Consider the following 22,772-nt stretch of genomic DNA (forward strand, 5'->3'; position numbering starts at 1 on the left):
CATACATCCGATAGAATCGCGAGAATATGACGGACATAATCATATAGCATGGATGAGTCTTTACTACCTTGTTAGTACTCTGACCTGAAGCAAATTACCAATATGAACCCTAGGCCTTATTTGCGGACCTTATTTAGTAACTGTAGGACTACCTATCGTTCGAATTTCTTCGGACATTCTTAATTTATCTACTCTAAAGTTGCCTTCAAACTACGGAAATATAATATAATATATAAATATCGCTCACCCTATTTTTAAATGTCACTGTTCACACTTAGATGTAATATTATTACATCTAAGTGTCAACAGTGACATTTAAAAGTAGGGTGAACGATATTTATATATTTTATTATGTTCCGTAGTTTGAAATCAACTTTACTGATCGTCATCGATCTAAAATAGGGATGGTTCCTACTAGTCAAATCAGCAACTTTTTATCAAATGTCAAAACGCTCGCTTAGTATGGCAGCTCGTATGAAATTCATAGACGTGACGTCATAAACATGTAAAGTACTTTTTTAGCTAAACCAATAATTTTAAATGGTTAACAAACATAAACTAACAGTGGACGTAGATTCCAAACTCTATTTAATTATAATTACTACGAAATAATTTATTCTTGACATGTACATCATCCCAATGTAATATCATTCTTCGCCATCATCATCTCAACTCTTTCCCATGGATCCACTATCAAGGGTCTCCTCTCAGAATTAGAAAGGTTTAGGCGATAATCTATCATGCAGGCTGATTCGATTGACAAACTTCACACGAACATTATGGAGAATAATTCTCAGGCATGACGGTTTTCTCACTATGTTTTTCTTCGCATATTATGTACTCACAATGTCGTCTCCTATGACAGGACCAGACATCAATGGAACTAAGGCCCTTGTCACACTAGCAACCACGCTAGTCACCATCATCAGAGTACCAGAGTAGTTTTGTGTCATGTCCTGTGATTTTCCTGTAATTGCGAAAATGACTGATTAATCAATAAATTAGATAGATACTTATAGATCGATGAATCGAAGCCAATGGTATACATATTTAATTATCTAAAATGCCCAACTCCAAAGCTAACGTGCTTATAGTCCTGATTTTTAAAATTTAAGCATGGTAATCCTTTTTTAGCTTATGCATAAAATGCAAATAAATTGCTTTTTGCTTGAGAACATTCTACTTTTAAGAAGTTCTTTAAAGGGCACTAAAATAATTCCGCAACATATTATTTTATAAAATGTACTATGACATACTTAAGTATGTAAAGTACTTAAGTACATTCTTAAGTAAGTAAAGTATGCAATGGTATATTTTATAAAATAGTGGTAGTTTTGCTAATCACTATCATTAGAAACCCTAGGTGAATGTTTCAGTAGACTTCTAAATATTAGTTCCTATATGAACAGACGCGGCATGCATTTGATGCAAGATTGCATTATCACAAACATAAACATATTTATTTTATATTTTATTGAATAGGTAAAAGTGGATTTTTATATTGCATCCCGAATGCGAATGCGGAAACATTATTAAATTGTCCGAATTAACAATTTGACAATAATAATTAATTATTTTATCTTCTCATTGCTATATTAAAATTGTAAATTACGTTAAAGAGGTGTAAAACATTTTTTAATCTTGATTGTTAATGTTTTATATAAATTTCATATTAAAAAAATACATATTATACCAACCCACGGGTACGTCGTTCTATATCATAAAATATATAATTATAATCTTTGTGATAAAATAAAGTAATTATGAAATAAGTAAAATCGGATTTTCATTATACATATTATATTTCAGATTGAATGCGAATGCGGAAGCGTATTCAATTTTCCGCATGCAATGCAATGCAATTTGAAAATAACCACTTTTTTCTGAAGTATTTTTACAATTTTTTTAGTTTTATGGCTTGGTTTGTATGTGAATAACAAGTTATATTGTATACCTATGTATGACTTCTAGTTTATTAATTTAACTATAGTATGTAAATCTCTTCATCATAAATAATTAAAATAAGTATCTATTATTATAATATTCGGGCAAAACACTCAGCACCAGAGATTTCTCTATTTTAAGTATAAAATTAATTAGTTTTATGTACAAGCTCAGTAGAGTTGTTATGTGCTAAATACATAAAAATAATTAATTTAAGTAAATTACATACGTTAATTGTACAATAAAGATGTCTTATCGCTGTTAAACGATCTCGAAGTAACTATGTAGCAAAAGATAAATACTAATTTTGAAGTTTGAATATTATAGGTATATCACACTAATATTATAAAGGCGAAAGTTTGTGTGTATGTGTGTGTGTGTGTGTGTGTGTGTGTTTGACACTCCTTCACGCAAAAACTACTTGACGGATTTGGCTGAAATTTGGAATGGAGTTAGATAATATCCTGGATTAGCGCATAGGCTACTTTTTATCCTGGAGTTCTCATGGGATTTCGAAAAACCTAAATCCACGTGGGCGAAGTTGCGGGCATCGGCTAGTTAAATTCTAAAGTTTGTGTTTCTATGTGCAACCAAAAAACCTATTTTTGCGTAGTTTTTTTTTTGCGTTCTTTTTCCTTTTATAATAAGCACTTATTACATTTTGATGCTGATCTAGCCTCCTTTAGCACTCAACACTTGGTAAAATTAATAAGGTCCATTTAGATGTTTATCACCCGAATTGCTGTCTCACATCGTGTTAATGGTTATTTGTTTTCAATTTTCGCAGATTTATCTGAAAGTTTTTATGTCTTCATCAATTAATTGATTAATGTAAGATAACTTTTAGGTGGTGCCAAATTCGATTTCCTTTTACAGACTTTTTCATGACATATACTTGGACATATCATGTCATGAATGGAATTCGTAGTCATGATAGAAACTTCTTAAGGGGCCATTCAGATGACATGACGTGTTGACGTGTCATATTCAAGCCATAATGCATTGCATAAAGGTTGAATATGACATCTGAATGGTTCCCTAAAAAAGCCCCTAATCCCTATTCCCTATCTTGACTATGAATTCTAGTGTTAATGTAATCATTTTATGTCTTACTGGCTTTCAACCGTGACTTCGTTTATAAGATACTAGCGACCCGCCCCGGCTTCGCACGGGTGGACACTACCACGAAAAATCCTATCTATTTTCCGGGATAAAATATAGCCTATACGGATTTGGAAGAATCCCTCTAAGTAATGGTAAAAGAAATTTTGAAATCGGTCCAGTAGTTTTTGAGCCTATTCAATATAAACATACAAAAATACAAAGGTTTCCTCTTTATAATATTATAGTATAGACTAGATGATACGAACTTCGTTCGCGTGGATTTAGGTTTTGAACAATCCCCTATTAACTCATTGATTTTCCGGGATAAAAAGCAGCCTAAGTCCATCTCCATACAGATGGACCGTGAAAATGTACTAAACAAAAAGACGAATAAGTTTTTTCATTTATAAATATTAGTATGGATTATGTCTTGAATAATATAATAGGTATCTCTGTGTATGGATATAAGCACTATACGTTTGAATATTAGGTACATCTTATAAGTTTAATTAACATACCGTATTTTCAAATATGATACTCACTATTGGCGTCACTCAGAAAAGCAGGTATTATTTCAATATTTTTATCGAATTATTGGAATGTCCTCTCCAAAACCAACACAAAAAAAACACAAGTTTAATGTGCAAGGTTATCCGAGAGTTTTAATCTAAACAAACTAATGCCAAAATAAATAATTTAATTAGAGCGTGATTGCTATCACAACATCTAATTATCCAGTTCACAACCCAAATACCGAAAATATGCGATATCGCTCCGAATCTCAGAAGGAGACTGAACTAAAACCTTCGAAACACCCGTATTTATGCAAGTTTAATCTTGTTGGCCTCCTAGCAACAGATTGTATGACATCGAATGAGCCAAATATCGATTTTATCAAACTACCTGCATTAGGTAAATTAATAATTTTATATTATTTTTGACAACTCAAATCAATTTTTAAAAATAACCTTACAGTTCGGCCGTCCTGAATTTAACACGTCCTCGTGTTTCTAATCAATCCTGTCAAGTCAGTCGCGGGCTTCCTTGCCCTAAGTCAAATCCAAATCATGGGCTATCCTGCCCTCCGTCAAATCATTAAAACCTACCCTTGAACTGCCGAACTCTCAGTTTTAATATCAAGTCAACAATAAATCCAAACGACTAACTTCTCATTCGATGTATACAAAATCTGAACCACTCATTGCAAATTACTTTCCAATTCACAAAAGACTAAATTCTTTAAAAAAAACTTAAAATTTTAATCACTAAATTACCAAAACCACCGAACTCATTAAAAAAAATTATCAAATGTGGGTTGTTTTGAAAAAGATACCAAAGCGAAATGAAGGCAACGTGAGACACGTCCCGCTTCTGAATTATTGGCGTCACTCAGAAAAGCAGGTATTATTTCAATATTTTTATCGAATTATTGGAATGTCCTCTCCAAAACCAACACAAAAAAAACACAAGTTTAATGTGCAAGGTTATCCGAGAGTTTTAATCTAAACAAACTAATGCCAAAATAAATAATTTAATTAGAGCGTGATTGCTATCACAACATCTAATTATCCAGTTCACAACCCAAATACCGAAAATATGCGATATCGCTCCGAATCTCAGAAGGAGACTGAACTAAAACCTTCGAAACACCCGTATTTATGCAAGTTTAATCTTGTTGGCCTCCTAGCAACAGATTGTATGACATCGAATGAGCCAAATATCGATTTTATCAAACTACCTGCATTAGGTAAATTAATAATTTTATATTATTTTTGACAACTCAAATCAATTTTTAAAAATAACCTTACATCACGTAGCCATCATAGTGCAGTCTGTGATAATGAAGTAATAAACTGTAATTTATACTTATTCTTTACGTTCAGTCAGAGGGCACAAATGCAAAGTTGTTACGTCATATAATTACTTTATGCTTATAGCCAAATGCTGTTCATATAAGGCGGTTACATTGAATAAATTGAAATAACTCGGGCCGGTAAGCTATTGCGTAACGGAATTCTTGAACCAATATGCATCTGAAATAGTCTGAGAGCTATTCAAATGTCGTTCTGTTCAAAGAGCCTGTTATACAGGTGCTAATTAATACATACTGCTTATTGTTTTATAACTGCTGGAAAAAGAGGGGTGGGAAGAAGGAAGAAGTCAAGGCTACGTAACATAAGGGAGTGGACTGGCATAAAAACAGTAGGAGAACTATTCCGGCTAGCCATGGACAAGGAGAAGTTTAAAAAACTGACTACTGACCTTCAGTAATGGAGAGGCACATAAAGAAGAAGAAGATCCCGAAAAATCAAAAATTTCACAAAATACACGCAATGTTGCGAGCATGACCTAGCATTAGGGTCTCGAAAAACTGGGTACTCCAAAGGTAAAATAGTTAAGTTGGTAATAGATTATAAAAGTGCATTGAAATAATACAAAAATCGGCGTGAAATCACAAACAAAACCTACGTGGCTCTATAAAATTTACTTATGATGCTAATCATCATTTCAAATTAAATAAAATTATGGAAACATCATTTTCTCGTCTCAGCTACTTTAGGGGATGAATATTAATGGCAGATATTTATTTGGCCAGAATTCTGTACCTACTTAAATTGGACTATAAAAATATACGGGAGGAATCACCCACCTGCTCTTAGTCGCCAAAAACAGGGTTCTGTTGTGTTTGGATAGATATCTTAGCTGATTATGTATATGCGCAATGCTTGAGTATTTTTGAATGTTTATCCATACACTTAACAGTAGATAATGTAAATATACATGTTGACCTGTCAAAAGAGCACGCATTTTAGCGTCGGGTCATGCATGGCTTGCCTTAAACCTGTTTATAAGAGGCGAGTAAACTTCCAGACTAAATAATTTATTTGCATTTTTCAATATATTAAGTTTTTACACAGAGCCATTGCCTTGAGTAAAAACTGTCAAATATGGATGGTACTAATATGAATTTATGTGTTTATTACTATTATGCTTTCTATACTAAAATTAATAAATGACACAAGTGTAAATTAAAAATTTATAACACTCCCGACAAGTGAAGGTTACAGTAACTAGAAAAGAGCTGATAACGTTCAAACGGCTGAATCGATTTTCTTGGATTATAGCTAAGAACACTCGATCAAGCCACCTTTCAGTTCATTAGTTTAGGAGCTACGATGCCACAGACAGATACACAGATACACACGTCAAGCTTATTACACACCTCTTTTTGGGTTGGGGGTTAAAAATTGCCTTATTTTAGCCTTTATTATAGAGTCCACAATATCGTGGACTTCCGCAAAATAAGGCTAGCTTCTATCCAAATTATACAAATTGTAATGTACCTTTATCACTAAGCCATATGGTGCTAGATGAACTGATTGAAATCATACCTACTTACCAGGACCACTCAAGGTCAAAGATGGATGTGCTCAATAAATAAGATAAAGTTATAACAAAAAATATACTAAGCTAAGTGTTGCTCGTATTCATAATATATTTTTTATTTATTTTATATCGTAATTATTGTTTCCTTGAGAAGGAAATCATAAATTCCGTGACCTGTACATTAGCACGTACCGCTCAGGATCATCTTGATATCGTTAATAACAAAACAAGTCATACAATTGTATCTAGAAGTAATCATTGCTGACCTTCAGATGAATATAACTGATCGCACATTAGAGCGGTGTACGCACCGAAAAGTAATTTTACAGCCAATGTCGTTTCAACCGGATAGCCGATAGATGTTTGCTGGGTGATGGATTCTTTCAAGGATTTCCTCAGAATAAAGTTCATGTGTCTATTTGCTCTTATCGGCTAGCTTATTATTCGTCCACTCTAACTTTTCAATTCATCACCCATGCACCATCATCTATGACAATGGAATTATAACCCATTTATTTGACGAATTTTTTCACATTTTTTCGTACAGGAGCTGTCAAGTTTGATTAGATACAGCTACAAGTGAGATACGGTTTGGAAAATGAAAAAAATCTCCTGTGTGTTGGATTCCGGAGTGATCTTGGCTATCTAAATAATCTGGTATGGAGCTGCACCAATGGTCTCACGTACAACGGATGAGTAAAGTTTTTCTCCTGAAAGAAGAAATGTCTTGAAAATGCGAGTACAGCATCATAGTGTCAGTATAGTATGTAGCGTGTCTAATATGCGATCAGCTTAATAAATCTCAGTTGCTAGGATTATAACCAAAGAATAGTCCAAAGTATTATCACTAATGAGAGGAATAATTGTTTGATGTTATTGTTGCGGAGGTTCTAGGTTTTTCCTAGACGCTAGACTAGTCTAATACCGGAAATCCTTTTGATACTATCTGTTTGACTTGTAAATGTACCCTACTTAGAGTGCTGGATCGGAGAGCAAAAAGTATAACTTAAGCTGTATGTTACAAAAGTAATGCTTTATAATATGCTTTTTTGTTTTTTTTGTCGGAGTAGGTATAAAACGAAACGGAACGTAATTCACCAGAATCTATTTCACAGTTTGAGTTCTATTTCACACAGGCAAAGAAAAGGCAAAGGCTTATAAATATCTAAAGACATATCAGTCACCAGGGTGCATTTCAAAGGTTGATATTTGGTTATATTTGGTTGTAAATGTTCGATGGAATGCAAATGCGAATTAAAAAAATCTGCGCAATTATAAACAAATAAAATTAATGGAACAAACAGAAAGTCATAATATTATTATGTTTAAGGAGCTTTAAGCATCGTGCATCAGCAGCATGAAAAAAGAAAACCTTTATACTTTAATTTGTAAAGGTATTTACTTTTAGCTCTATAGGGTGGCAAATGCGAATCGAAAAAAGAAAAAAAAAATCGTTTAGTAAAAAAATTAAGTACCTATCTCAAATAGCTGTTAGCTGTAGCATCATGAACTTAATGGAAGAAATCCTTATTACTTTAGTCTAAACTCTAAAGGCTATTTCCTTTTAGCCTTATTGTCGCATTTCCGCATTTGCATTCTGTGTCCATCCATTGAAAAGAAAAGCGCAATTTACCAAATAAAAGGAATAGAATATAAAACAGAATGTCATATTATTGTATGTTAGCGGCAATCAGCGTTGCTGGCATGATGTAAGGTATTTTAGTTTGTAAAGCTAATATCACTTTTAGCGTTTTGATGGTATGCTAATGCGCAGCGAAAAAAAAAGCACAATCAGATAAAAAAATGAAGTAGGTACATATACCAGGAGTAGGGCACATATATCGAAAACGCGATAGAGGTTGGGGTCCCAAGGTGCTGGAACGGCGACCTTACACTGGAAATCGCAGCGTTGGACGAACCCCTACTTAGTACCGACGACATCAAGCACGCTGCAGGGAGCCGGTAGATTCAGGATGCGCAAGCCCGTAGCATGCGGAAGTCCTTACAAGAGACCTTTGTCCAGCAGTGGACGTCTATCAGTTGTTGTTGATGATGATGATGATATAGAAACAGATAGCATGGCGAGCATAATGGAAATAATTCTTATAGTTTTGTTTGTAAAGCTACTTCCTTTTAGCCTTAATTCCGCATATCCGCATTTGCATTCCATCCATTGAAAAGAAAAGCGCAATTAGCCAAATAAAAGGAATAGAGTATAAAACAAACAGAAGGTCATATTATTGTGTGTCAGGGGCAGTTAGCATCGCAGGCGTGGTGGTGGGTGGGGCGCTTTGTTTCATCAGCATTGTTCACGCGAAAACCTGACCTCGTTAAATGAATTAACTTGTCTGGCAAAAGAAAACTGAGTTGGCAAAAATTTGAGCTTTTATGTGCATTCAATTAGTACGAATGGCAAAGTGGCTCTATGCTTTGTAAAGAGATAGAAAGAGATTCTGAACATACGGGGTAAAATTACTTTATGTGAATTTTTCTGGCTCTCAGGCTCTCTCTCTCTACTCAGGCTTTTTTTTCAACACTAAGTCATATTTGTAATGTTTTGATTTCCAACCGACTTCCAAAAAGGAAGAGGTTCTCAATTCAGCATGCTTTTTTAACTGTATAAGCTTCGACTTCTATTTCGTATACAAAGAAGAGCTTGTAAATAAAGGAGCTTTTGTATCAAAGTTTGACTTGACATGAAGTAAAACTTTAATAATTGTCAATGCACCAATTTCTAAGGAAGACGATTGATATAAAGAGTATATCGTATTTTGTAAGAGACAAACAGGTTACTAACACTCAAAAACTACAATTTTTTAAAGGAAATCTTTAAAGTTATAAAAGTAATAAATAAAAATCTATTGTACCTATAATCTGTACGTAATAATCTCTGCAATCTTTTTAACGATCGTTCCTATTATCGATTTATTATAGTTACGCCTCTGTGCTATTATAATGCCTAATTATTTTTGTATACAACATTAAAAGTTAGCCTTAATAAAGCAGTAGTTTTTGCATCTTCATTATAATTATTTTTAATTGTGTTTTTGTAATGTCTGCCTCCAGGATTGAAGCCATTGCCTTATTAATTGGATCATTAAAAAGTAAATGACATCATGCGGACGTCATCGGCGTAATTCATAGACGGAGTTAAAATAATGGTTAATTATTAACTAGTTAAGTAGTTACCTATTTTTGATATATTCGTATTTTTTAAATAAAAATAATTATAAAAAAAACTTGATATACTTAGAGTATGAATTTATGTTTGAGAAAATTGAAGCCTAAAGAATTACCTACTCGTGTCGGATATACAATATCGAAGTATAATATTATTTTCCCAGTATATATTTGGATAAACCACTTTGGTTGACAAAATGCTGCATGCTAGTTGAGTTATAGCTAAGCATTTTTCTTTATAAAGTAAATCTAAATTTTACTAGTCCGCTAACAATAGCTTAGATCAATAAAAATAAATCAATAAAAAAAGATTAAATCGAAAACCTCCTACTTCTTTGTTAAAGTCGGTTAAAAAACTAGGTGGGTAATCGTAACAACTGATCACTGGTCAATGAACGCAGTGAGGCGTGGTCTAGGCAATAACCTAAAACTAGTTTTTTCATTAGATTTTGCATGAAATAAATTCTATTGGGACCGTTTTACTTACTCGTTTAAATAATTTGGGTGTATACGCTAGGGTTGAAACTCTATACTCTATTAAACTAAGTTAATAAACCGGCCAAGTGCGAGTCGGACTCGTCTACGAAGGGTTCCCTACTATCATACAAGAATTACCACTTTTTAATAATTATTAACCGACTTCCAAAAAAGGAGGAGGTTCTCAATTCGTCGGAATTTTTTTTTATGATGTAACCACGAATTCATGGTTTTCGGATTTTTCCCTTTTCGCTGTAAGACATTGACCTGACAAATTTCATGATTGTAGGTCAACGAGAAGTACCCTATAGGTTTTAATTCCCTTGACGGATCTTGACCGACACGACAAACAGACAGACAGACAACGAAGGAATTTTTTAACTTGAGGGTTGCTTTAATTAAATTTCATTTAAGATATTTGTCAAACATCTTTGGAATGCAGATGCGAATTATCGATAAAAGCATAAGGTAAGTACTCTATGGAATCCATTATTCTATGTCAAGGATCAACAGGCTTTGTTAGCTATAGTTAACTATAGGCAGAAGGATAATCAAAAGCTAAAGTTATTCGAGCTATGATCTACACGTTGCATTATCTTCACCGCCCGCGCATTGTGAAATAACAGGAATGCAAAAGAGAAATAAATTGATATTTTAATTAACAAAATTTTAAAACGCATTTTTATTTATCAGGCTAAAATAAGAACATTACGTGATTGCGAATTTTCGAATGAAATCAAAACTTGTTCAATATTTGGAATGCAAAGGCGAAAATATTATATTTGAAGGTATAAAATTATTTTGGAATGCAAATGCGTTAAACTGTTTAACTTACAACCCTACTCGCATTCCCGTTAGTTCGTTACATTTCGCTTTTACATTTTTAGGGTTCCGTACCCGAAGTTTGCCCAATGGATCCAATTATTAAGCCCCCGCTGCCCGTCTGTCTTCAGCTGGCTGTATCTCATGAACTGAATAGTGAATTGAATAAAGTGTGTATTTTTATTGCTACTACTAAAGGATGCCCGCGACTTTGTCCGCGTGGATTTAGGTTTTTAAAGATCCCGTGGGAACTGTTTGATTTTCCGGGATAAAAAGTTGCCTATGTTAATTACAGTGACGCAAGCTACCTCGGTACCAAATTTCAAGCAAATCGCTGAAGCGGATGGGTTTTTGGGAATCCCGTAAGAATTCTTTGATTTTCCGGGATAAAAGTAGCCTATGTCCGTCCCCGGGATATAAGCTAACCGTGTACCAAATTTCGTCACGGACAACGTACGGACAACAGCTAGTACTTAATAAATATTTCAAAATGGCTGCCACGTAAAAAAAAGTGCTACTTCTTTTCTTGTACGATGCAATGGTACGGAACCCTTTGTGTACGAGTCCGACTTTTACTTGACCGGTGTTTGAATAATGATAGACAGTGGATACTAGTTCGTATAGTTAACGAACGTAGTTTTTGGGTTTGGTGAAATATCTAGTAATGAAATTTATGACCACCGTAAATATGCCTGTGTCTAAACAGCGTCGATCTCATTTTAAGTAGTGTTTATTTATTTGAGCGGAATTCTTAAGTTGTAAAATTTTTATATCGTCACTGTTTAATAGGTCTTTGGATTCATTATTTTTTAAAACATGTAATAAATCGTCAATAACATAAAAGGTAATTACTATTCATCAGAATTCTTCGTCAAAGAAAATGTTACAATAAAACTTAGGTAAAGCTGGCATAATCTACCTAATTACTGAACAAATCATGCCCGCGTGGAATGTTGCCAAGAATACTGACTGCGTCTCTGCACTGGACAGCCAGGCTGATCCTTTGCGTGAAAGATGAGCCAGCCCTTCTTGGCTCAATGGAGTTAAAAAATATCATCGTGAGGAAAACCTGCGTGCCTGCGAGTTCTCCATAATGGTCTCAAAAGTAAACCATTCCGCACTTGGCCAGCGTGGAGGACTAAACTCTTGTAAACTTAAACCTAAACTCTTCTCATTCTGAAAGGAGACTCGTCATAGACCCAGCTTAGAGCTGTAAAGGGCCGACGATGAATAGCGATGATGATGATCATTACGAAGCTAGAAAAGAACACTATTTAACACTAGTTGATGCCCGCGACTTCGTCCGCATGGATTTAGGTTTTAAAAGATCCCGTGGGAAGTGTTTGATTTTCCGGGATAAAAAGTTGTCTATGTCAATCACAGGGACGCAAGCTACCTCGGTACCGAGTTTCATGCAAATCGGTTAAGCAGACGGGTCTTTAGAAATCCAGTGGGAACTCTTAGATTTTCCGCGATAAAAAGTAGCCTATGTCCGTCCCCGGGATAAAAGCTAACCCTGTACCAAATTTTGTCAGAATCGGTTAAACTGTAAACCGTGTAACCGTGAAAAGGTAGCAGGCAGATAGACACACTTTCGCATTTATAATATTTAGTATGGATATACAATATAAATGCTCATATTATTTGTTAATTACATGACTTATTATTAACATTAATTTTAAAATTCTAATTCCAAGTTTAAAGATCATGATGTTTTATATCGTGATGTTTTTTATTCCTCCGACAAAGCACACACGCACAATCAATCAGTAGTTCTGGTAAACTGCCACCGAATTTCATTCAGCCCCCGGTTACTATTTAAAAAAACCTGTAATCACCCCACAGGAATAAAATTATATTATTTTATTCGCAACCCATCCCGGCCAGCTGCTAAGATTTCGAAAATTTGCATACGTGAATGTACGCCAACACGCGAGATTAAATTGTGGTAGAAGCATATTTGCAACACGCCGCTCCATGCCACGCCAAGCAATGCGTGTGGAGTCAAAACGAATTATCATTATTTTAATAATAAATTACTTTTTAATCTACCTAAATATATGAATGGAAAAGGTGACTGACTGGACGGATGATGGCATGCAGATAGTACTATGACGCTAAGAAAGGATTTTTGAAAATTCAACGTCCAAGGGGGTCAAAATAGGCCTTCAACCTTGAGGGCTCCGACCTCACGGTTGAAGTCGCGTGCATAAGCTAGGCATTTTTAAGATAGATTTCCGTGGGTCGCAAGCAAAGAAGAAAAAGAACTAAAAGAAACGAATTTATACGAAAGAGAAACGTTTGTTTGATTTGACTGCAATCACACCTGGTGATAAGTGATGATGCAGTCTAAGAAGGAAGCGGGCTAACCTGGAAGCGGTACTTATAGCGGTTTTTATTAAGCCTCATAAGCTTTGGTTTCTATGGGCATCATAGCAGAACGCTAAATCGCTTAGTTGGGTGATAACTAGGCACCCTATCGGCAAAAACAATTTAACTGTTTGTAAGCAGAAGCCTCCCACCAGACCAGACCAGTGAAAAGTTAGAAATTATGAAATTCCAAATTTCCCCTGCCAGGAATCGAACTCGGGACCTCCCACTAATAAGACAATAGCACTCACCACTGCGCTTTGGAGGTCGTTGTGGCATGTGCACGCCGCACGTTACGTACCTACCACTACCTGCGTGGTAACTGGTAAGTGGAGTCGTAAAGCTTGAGGCGTGTTGTTAATGTGTTTCTACCTTTAATGTATCGGAAAATTATTGTGGCAATTTTATAAGTTTTATATCGATTGAGAGCGGAAACGTGACTTTTTTTACATCAGTGTAACAGTACTGCTGTATCCTTTGTATACTGTAATAAGTTTTATTTCATTTTTCAATGAATAAGTTCAAGTAATTTGAATTTTATTGAGCTTTCATAATAGGACAGAACAAAAGTTCCCTTGGCCTTGTCTTGTTCATTTTCCGGAAAAATTTAAAAACAAACATACATAGTTAGGTAGGTAAACACCTAGTCCAGTAAAAAAATACTTTTTGAAAAGCTTTAGCTTAACAAGTAAGTACCAGGTACCTATAATAATTTAGTTACTATATTGTACCTAGGTCCTAGGTAGGCATAAGACCAATTTAATATTATGCTGAAAAGTTTCTTATTCATATTCAAATAGGTAAGTTTAAAAACAAAATTTTCTTTCAGGAGCCGGCAATAAAACAATTTTACTGTTTCTAATGATGATGTATAATTATTGAACTAAGGACTTATATATACATTTCAATCAAATATTATATACAAATTTCATTTTGAGCTATTTTTTTACCCGTGTTTTTATTGTGCTTTACTACGAGCACGTGTCCAAGATGTTTAGCAAAAGACAGGCGGCTGTTTTCCGTGTATTTTCTGGTTGAAAGCTCGCGGCGGGTGCGGCGCGCGGGGCGGGGCGCGCGGGGCGGGCGGCGCGCGGCAGGCGGCAGATGCGCCGCGCAGCGCCATCTAGCGGCGCGGCAGCCGCCAGGTGTGCGCTGCCCGCACCGCGGCCGCCACCCGCCCTCAGTCCGCCGTCACGCACCGCCGCGATTACACGTCACTCGGCTACTGCACGCCGGCCGCACGCGCGCGATTCGAACGTAGTGCACCATACACCGCGACCGGTTCCCGAAGCCGATGAGCGCGACCAGTGACACCTCTAGTGTTGTGTGACTTAGTGAAACTCAGTGCAGACATGTGCGAGTGATGGATTACTCTGCCGTCGATCTGTGACGGGTTTCGGATCCCGTGTATGCCCAGGCGCCGGTGGTCGCGCCAGTATGCGCACCCCGACGGTGCTCATCGCCCTGCTAGGGTTTCTGCCCCAGGTACTGGACATCGACACTGAAAACCGCGAAACCCGATTGTTTACCTCCCGATTGCGAATCGAAGCGCAGATTAGTGGAGGCCGCGTCACGACACTCACTTTCCCACGAGTGTACTGAGCCTAGATCGTCCTGGATACTGCGAGGGTGCAGGCACTAGGCTAGCCTCGAGTCGTGACCGGAGCGGGACGCTAGTGTGTGTTCGATACGTTTACCGAGCAAACATAGTCGGTACTCCGTACTAACACATAGTTATAAAGAAAGTTCAGGTTTTAATACGGCGCGGGGTCAGCCGGGTTGCGAGCCTCTTCGTTTAAAATTAGATGCATACTTGCTTCGAGATGATTTCGATTCCCAAAAGGACTAATTCTGCGATGTACAGGAATAGCTGGAGACTGCTAAGTCTCTTCGAAAGCGCGATATTTCGGGCAGTTGCATTGATCCACTTTTCAGTCATATTAACTTTGAAACTTCTTAGCCCAATTTTTGAAGGATAAATAACCATGTATATTAAAAAATATTATGGTACATCTAAAGAAATAATAATATCGAGAGGTCAGTGACCTATAGAGGGTCAAGGCTGTCTCGTAAGGGTCGTAATGTATTTTGGGATAATTTATTAACCACTTAACATCTTACTCTCATAAAGTCATAACTCATAACCATAGCATAACTCATAAGCTATAAAAGTTATAATGAGGTACTTACTAAAGAAGCTATAATAAACACAAGAATTTGGAAAAAAAATGTTTCTTTTTAGCTGATTTCCAAAAAGGATGAGGTTCTCAATTCGTTGCGTTTATTTTCTAACAAACGCATCTCTAAAACAAAGTTAATTTTAAAGATGTGTTAAAAATGAGTTGCCTAGTAACTTTTCTACTAAATTGTTAACCTCAATAAAATTAAATTACTTAATAAGTACCTACTATTACCATTTTAGTGATTAAAATTAATTATCTCTAAGTAATGAACATCTCTAACGGTTTAAAAAACTGTACAAACAGATCCAAGGTCTATTTGATTTTATTAGGTGTAGCATTCAAAGAGTTAACATCTAACACATTTGAACTGATACACTGACAGACTGTTTTTATTTTATTACAAACACTTAACTCTAAGACCATCCATGAAATTAACTTTAAAGGTTAGTTAAGTGGGTAGGTACCTACGTGTTTAGGTCCCTACTATGACTTACAGCTAAATGTACAAAACTTAGAATAGGTACTTTACTGAAAAGTTTCATAGTATTTGAGGGCATCTTAAAAATTAAGTAAGTAGGTACTTACGTAATTGATGGAATTTTGAGGTTTGCTACATAGACAGATAGGTACCTCCTACCTTAGTTAAACAATATCAATTAAAGCTATGTTAACAAATATTTAAGATGACCTTAAAATTTTAAGATTCATCTCAGTTTGGGGGTTCATTTAAAAAATGGGGTCCAAAAAGATCCCCCCTTCTATCAATTCGACGCTTACTTCTCCCGCATTACAAGCTTTTACCCCCTGCGCGCGCGCTTACAAAAAACCATTTATTAATATTCACCCATACAACTTTATTATAACACACACATGCAACCGTACAACTTTATTAATAGGTAGGTAAACTTGTCTGTATAAGGCCACTGAACTGCGATATCGTGTGATTTTTGTGCACTTTTAGATACAACCCAGGTCTTATGTTTTTTATATCGTCCAAAAGGTACAATTATCTGAAAACAGGCGTCGACATCCGTTACTTAAAGGCATTTATTATTAAACCATCGAGACATGCTTACCCGGGTTTACTATGGACTCATGTCCATTCAGAAGTCTTTTTTTATAGACCGAAGATTACTTTAACTGATTGCCTATAAATTGCAAGTAGCTGTAGCAGCATCTTCTCAGAGTAAGAAGGATTTGGCTATAGTCCGAAACGTTAGTTGCATGTCCGGGATCAAACCCCCGACCTGCCGAAACGGAGGTAGACGATTTAACGACTAGGCTATCACGGCTTTTTTTTGAGTGTGGTACTCAGTAGCGTGTCGGCGATGGGTTGATGATAGCAGCATCTTACTAGGGAGTAATAGCTCAATGTACAAATAAACAGACCAAAGACAACTTAGTGGTGGGCCCCCCAGGTTTGTAATTCAATTTGCAATGCTTTTTCTAGTTTAATTCTTTCACGGATGTTGCTTCTAAAATTAAACACGAAGACCGAAATAGCTGAACAAATAGTTACTACCGGAACTGACGAAAATTCTTCAAATCGCTTCATCATAATTCACCGTAAGTTTTCCTGTAACTCATAGGGAAATTTTACAAGACAGATATCAAGCTGAACTAGCCTAGTTCCACGTTAATAGCTCTGCATGTGCATGGATTATTTTTTAACAATATAACTTAACTGAAAAACGATGAAACATTATCAGAGATTATGTTCATAAAAATATTTTATGAAGAACTTTGCAAGTATGTATGTGTTTGTAGGTATGCGCATACGCCATGTTATAGTACTAAAATAAATTATGAATGAAATCGGGTTGTTTTGTTGACGTGACAAAAAAGGATTGACAACTGGTTTGTCCTGCCGGTGTACGTGTGGCGTTGCATTGATGTAATTGTACATCGATGATTCTTTATGTTCTCGGCGCATCCGCAGAAATCGTATACCTATCTCCTTGTATAGATACGAGTACTTGCTTATGTGTATCTCAGTCATTACTCTTATAATTACCTATAATGCCGAGATCTATAGAGTGCACTTGGACTTTGCTTAAACTTAAGTTTCAGTCAAAACGAGACAGATTTATCCTAGCGGTATAACGCTGTCTCGTTTTAACAGTGTCTTAAGTCTGAGCAAAGTCAAAGTGCCCTCTATAGATCTCAGCCTTATTTACCAAGAAAAGGGTAGGTCCAAGACCACATGTTCTATATCTTGGAGCGATCATACTTACCGTGTTCTGATCGCGTGACGCGCCGACCGATCGGAAGCGGCAAAGGAAACACGTCTGCCCAAACCGCAGCAGAATAATCCAAATTTCCATTTATTATAAATAATTCAGTTAGTCCGAAGGCTAAGTTCGATGATTCGCCAATTACGCGAAACGAGGATAGTTAAATTTTTATAACTTCTCTCAATTAAGTACATTTTTAACAACGTAAACGTTATTCTTATTTTATGACTATTGAATCCAACTTAATGTATTATTTGTGTTGACTATTAACTTTAAATGGTAACTATTGTCGGCATAACCACTAAATATTAAATGAATTTAATTACTTTTAATTTATTCACAGCCTAAATTACTTCGCTTCTTGATATTTTTATTTTATTTATTTATATTTATTAAACTTATACAATATACAGGGCATTTTTGTTACATTCAGAGCCACAAAAACCACAGTCGGTTTTACCGGGCACTGAATGATGGTATATCAACTGCTAGATGTCATCTTCTTGTACTTATCTATAAAAAATGATGTTTACATTCTTCCGTTTTGGTTATTAGTTTATTACCTATGCGCTCGCACATCGTTCAGCTCTGAGTTCTCGTTCATCTTATTTTTTTTATAGAATATTAGCCAAGTTTATCATGATGACTAAAACTCCCCTTTCCCCTGCAACTAAGCGTAAAGCTTGTGCTAGGAGTAGTTTCGACAATTATTAATGCAAATGGTTGGTTTGAACCGTCGACTTTTCGAATTTTAGTCCACTCCTCTAACCGTTGAGCTATTGAGGCATTTAAGTATTTTAAGATCGAGTACAAACTTTGTACAGTTATTGTTGGCACTTGCGTTTTTGATACACTACAATCAAACTTCAAAGTACGGTGGCGCGCAGCCGCATTGCATTGCGGGCATCATAGTCTGTCTATGAGTAGTCTAGTTTGTATTATCTGTTTACGCCATTGCTAAAATGAAAAACGAAATCCTCATTTCATTATGTTAACTGTAAAGAATAGTTAAAACATTACTAGAAAGAATAATCAAAAAATCAAAAATTTTAAGGACAAACTTATCTCCAAAGTTCAACTTCGTTTGCACATTAATTCAATGACATTTATTTAAAACAGCTACTTAACATAGGTCGTTTGATTCGCGCATTCTACTATCTAAGCAAGTAAGCATATACTTACTTAAGACACTTAAGTAATACTTAACTAAGTAACATAATGATAGCTTTACTTATGTTATGTAGGCGTGTTATGTTCCACAAATGGCCGGCGACAGTATTTTTATCGGTTTGCGACATGGCTGTATTTAATATCGAGATTGTTCGGCTACCTGTCCAATATCTAGGACATAGCGTAGCGTGTCTGCTCATATGGAACGCCGAACGGCTGTACGTTCTGATTGTATAGAAATATTCAATCTTGTAAACAAATATAAGCGTCACTCAGAAAAGAAGGTATTATTTAAATATTTTTATCGAATTATTGGAACGTTTCCCCTAAACCCACGCGAAAAATACAGGTTCGACGCGTAGAAGTAATCATTCAATTTTTCAACCTCAAAAAACGAATGGCAAAATAAATAATTTAATTAGAGCGTGATTGCTATCACAACATTGGAATATCTAATTTATTTGTTGTGATCTTTTGATATGGATAGGTAGCTTTAAGTCAAGAGTGATAGGCATCTTCTAGGCGTGCTCCATCTTAGGCTGCAACATCACTTGCCGACAGGTCTGGTTGCGCCATGGTTAGAGTATCTACTTACCTACTTATTAATTCATGTACCCACCAATATTTACTTATAAATGATAAAGATGCATAAAGAATGAGCTATCTTGACGGGAGAGATTCAAATTACTTTAATCAAAACATTGTTGCATCACAGACATTCAAAAACACGTAAATTGCAAAACTGTATAATTTGTCTTTAAAAAAAATTATGTACTGAAGTATAGATCTATGTACCTATACATTTTTTTTTTAATTTCTCAAATGTTGTTTAATTAGGACATTCAAGGATAGAAAGTTACAAAAAACTGAGAGTTAAAAAAGTTTGACATTACGGAATTGGAAAGTTCTATTTGACCAGGATATTAGGTATTGGTTATTGATTGCGTACGATTCATGATAATGTAATCAAGCTTGTAAGTTAGTTAGTTGTTTCTTAACGTGGTATTCTTAACTTGTATGTATGTGGACGGCCCCACATTGCAAGCAGGTGCTAAATTAATAGCTACTCTTAAAGAACCCTAACATCTGCTTTTTTTTTTGAAACACGATTTCAAACTGGCCGTTCGGACGTGTAGAGTTCGTTTTGGGGACGGAGGTGTTTAGGGCTGCCAACTTAGGGAAAAATTACCAATAAAATGAGGAAAATTTGGGTACTTAAAAAACTGTTTTCCTATACAAGGTTTGTGAAAATGAACTGGAAATTATATGTATAGTTCGAAGAACCGATACACGTCAGGGTCTCAAGGTGCTGGAATAAGGAGCTTGTAACGGAAAGCGCAGCGTTGGCAGGCCTCCCATCCAGCGGTGGATAGACAAGCGAGTCGCAAGGAGCCGCTGGATTCAGGCGGCGCAAGACCGTGGTGTGTGGGAATTAAGAAACCTATGTCCAGCTATGGTAACGGATTTTTTCATAGAAAAAATTGCCAATTTATCTTTCGATGGCAATAAAATACACGTCAAATATAAAACTTTTAAAAACGCCAAATGAAATTTGTTCTCATTTGTCTAAGACCGTTAATAACAAAACCGCTCGGAAATTACGTAGTTAAAAATGTATCTACTTTCTAAGTAACTAGGTAACTATTTCCTTAGTTTCTTGAGACCCGAAATCTGATATTTTCGCATGCTTAGTTGTAAAAGTAAGTACTACTTAAGCTTCAGTACTTTCTTTCATCAAATTGTGCCTATTTTTAGGGTTCCGTAGTCTGTACCTCAAAAGGAAAAACGGAACCCTTATTTTATAGCCTCCATAGCTCAACGGTTAAGAAGCGGACTGAAATCCGAAAGGTCGACGATTCAAATCCCACCCGTTGCACTATTGTTGTACCTACTCCTAGCACAAGCTTTACGCTTAACTGGAGGGGAAGGAGAACATTTGTCATGATTAACATCACAACCCATATCATAAATGCAAAAGCGTGTTTGTTTGTGGTATATTGGTTTGTTGATTTGTTGGTTAGTCCTTCAATCACGTCGCAACAGAGCAACGGATCGACATGATTTTTGCATTCGTATAGTTAATTACCTGGAGAGTGAAATTGGCTACTTATTATTCCGGAAAATCAGAGTTCCCATGGGATTTTTAAAAACCTAAATTCACGCTGACGAAGTCGCGGGCATCAGCTAGTGACTAATACATTTTTCAATGTTTTTTTATTTTTATTTGTACCAATAAAGAGAAAAAGAAAAAAGAAAAGTTGGTGGAGGGAAGCACTTACATATTTATGATGGTATTTGAAGCAAGTTGGCAACCCTAGTCCTGTTATTACATTTGTCAAATAGCTGGTTTAATTGGCATCTTTATTGCCCAAATCGGTATAATAAACCTTAGTACAGTTATGTGGGGGCTAGGCGTAAGCAGACGGCACAAAAAAGAAAGTCATTCGGCCCAGAAATGTTCCCAAATGTGGACAAATTGCGACATAAATTGCAAATATTGCGGAAACTCCACAAGAACTCATAACGTGTTTAATCACTTTAAATCCCAGGCGATACTTTTTAGTTTTTAGCAAGCTTGTAACTGAGAACTATAAAGCGTACTTTGACTTTGCTGAGACTTTATTTAGAGGCTCGTCATCTTGTTTTCACTGTGTCTTAATTTTGAGCAAAGCCAAAGGGCTATTATATATATCTCAGTCTATTATCAGGCTATTGGAGATCTATAGAGTGCACTTTGACTTTGCTCATACTTAAATTTCAGTCAAAACGAGATAGATTTTTGCCAGCGATATCGCTGTCTCTGTAAATCTGTCCCGTTTTACCTCAGTCTTTATTCTGAACTAAGTCAGAGTAAGTCAAAGTAAGCTCTACAGATTTCAGACTGAATATAGTGTAGCCCAGTTTTTAACAACATCAAAAATGTCAAACAGGGATGTCACAATTATTTTGCATGTAGCTTAGTTAAATAGGTACCTACTATAATTGTCTTAGTTTTCCCACATTGTTTGAAAAGATTGGCCAACCGCGAGCCATTTTGAGACATTTCCCAGCAATTACTAAATATTAGCTTAATATGCATATTACGTTAACTAGTCAAAGCAATTCGGTACCTAGCGTTTTCACAACAACTAGGTATAGTTACTATAATAATAATAATTAATAGTCATATGTCATGTTAGACGCAATAAGCTTATAAGTATGTGAAGGCGTTTAACCCTGTTATATTTCAGGGCATTGTCCGAAACGTTTTGTTTCTATGAGAACCGTCTCAATTATACGCGAGCTAGTACGAAATCCACATAATCGCCGGTTTTTAACGTCTTAACTATGTGAAATTTTCAGTTTTCGTCTCATTGTATATGACAGGAGGCGAGGCAGTAATGACTCGATTGTGTATGCGTCACCCGAATTGTAAGGGATCCATTATTTTAAAACCTGACAGGAATTTGGTATTGTTGGGTAAATTGTACGTAGTTTTCCCATTAGGTACCTAACTTGCCAGATTTCCATTGATAAAATTTCACAATATTAAAATTAGGCTTACAAAGAAAAATGTACCTACTTTAAACTGTACTTTTTATGAACTGACAGCCCTAATTAAGTTCTTAGTTACAAAATGTTGCATGAATTAAAAATGTTGTTTTCCCCATTTACTTAAATTAAGTGTTACTTAAGTAGTTAAAACTAAAAAGTTTAAAATTGGAATCTACTACGAGTAGTTCGTACTTATCAAGGGATTCACGTTTACTTTTTTTACTGTCTCCTTTTCAGTTCAGACAGACAAAGATCGACGGCCACACAGCCTACTTTATTTTTTGTTTTTGTCTATGAGTCTACGCCTTACGTCTTAATTCCCCACATCTGTCAGACCCAACGTTGACAAATGACGAATTCATTACGC

General features: G+C 35.7%; 1 protein-coding gene, 1 long non-coding RNA gene and 1 pseudogene across 2 annotated transcripts in view; 2 read left to right on the top strand and 1 right to left on the bottom strand.

The window, feature by feature from the left end:
- The first annotated feature begins 846 nt into the window (after nt 1-846).
- Nucleotides 847-14,588, top strand: LOC123877099 (annotated as a pseudogene).
- The window catches only part of LOC123876719 (neurogenic locus protein delta), a 53,204-nt gene continuing 45,015 nt past the window's right edge, over nt 14,584-22,772 (top strand). The window contains exon 1 of the mRNA XM_045923028.1: nt 14,584-14,769. Coding sequence (XP_045778984.1) covers nt 14,722-14,769 — 48 coding nt within the window. The 5' untranslated portion in view covers nt 14,584-14,721. The remainder of the gene's footprint in view (nt 14,770-22,772) is intronic.
- On the bottom strand, nt 20,953-22,568 carry LOC123876720. The gene is made up of 3 exons (XR_006798410.1): nt 22,557-22,568; nt 21,995-21,999; nt 20,953-21,062 (listed from the first exon to the last, which is right to left on the bottom strand). It is a non-coding gene; the product is annotated as an uncharacterized LOC123876720 (long non-coding RNA).

Source organism: Maniola jurtina, chromosome 22, assembly GCF_905333055.1.
Source record: "Maniola jurtina chromosome 22, ilManJurt1.1, whole genome shotgun sequence".
Classification (NCBI taxonomy): Eukaryota; Metazoa; Arthropoda; class Insecta; order Lepidoptera; family Nymphalidae; genus Maniola; species Maniola jurtina.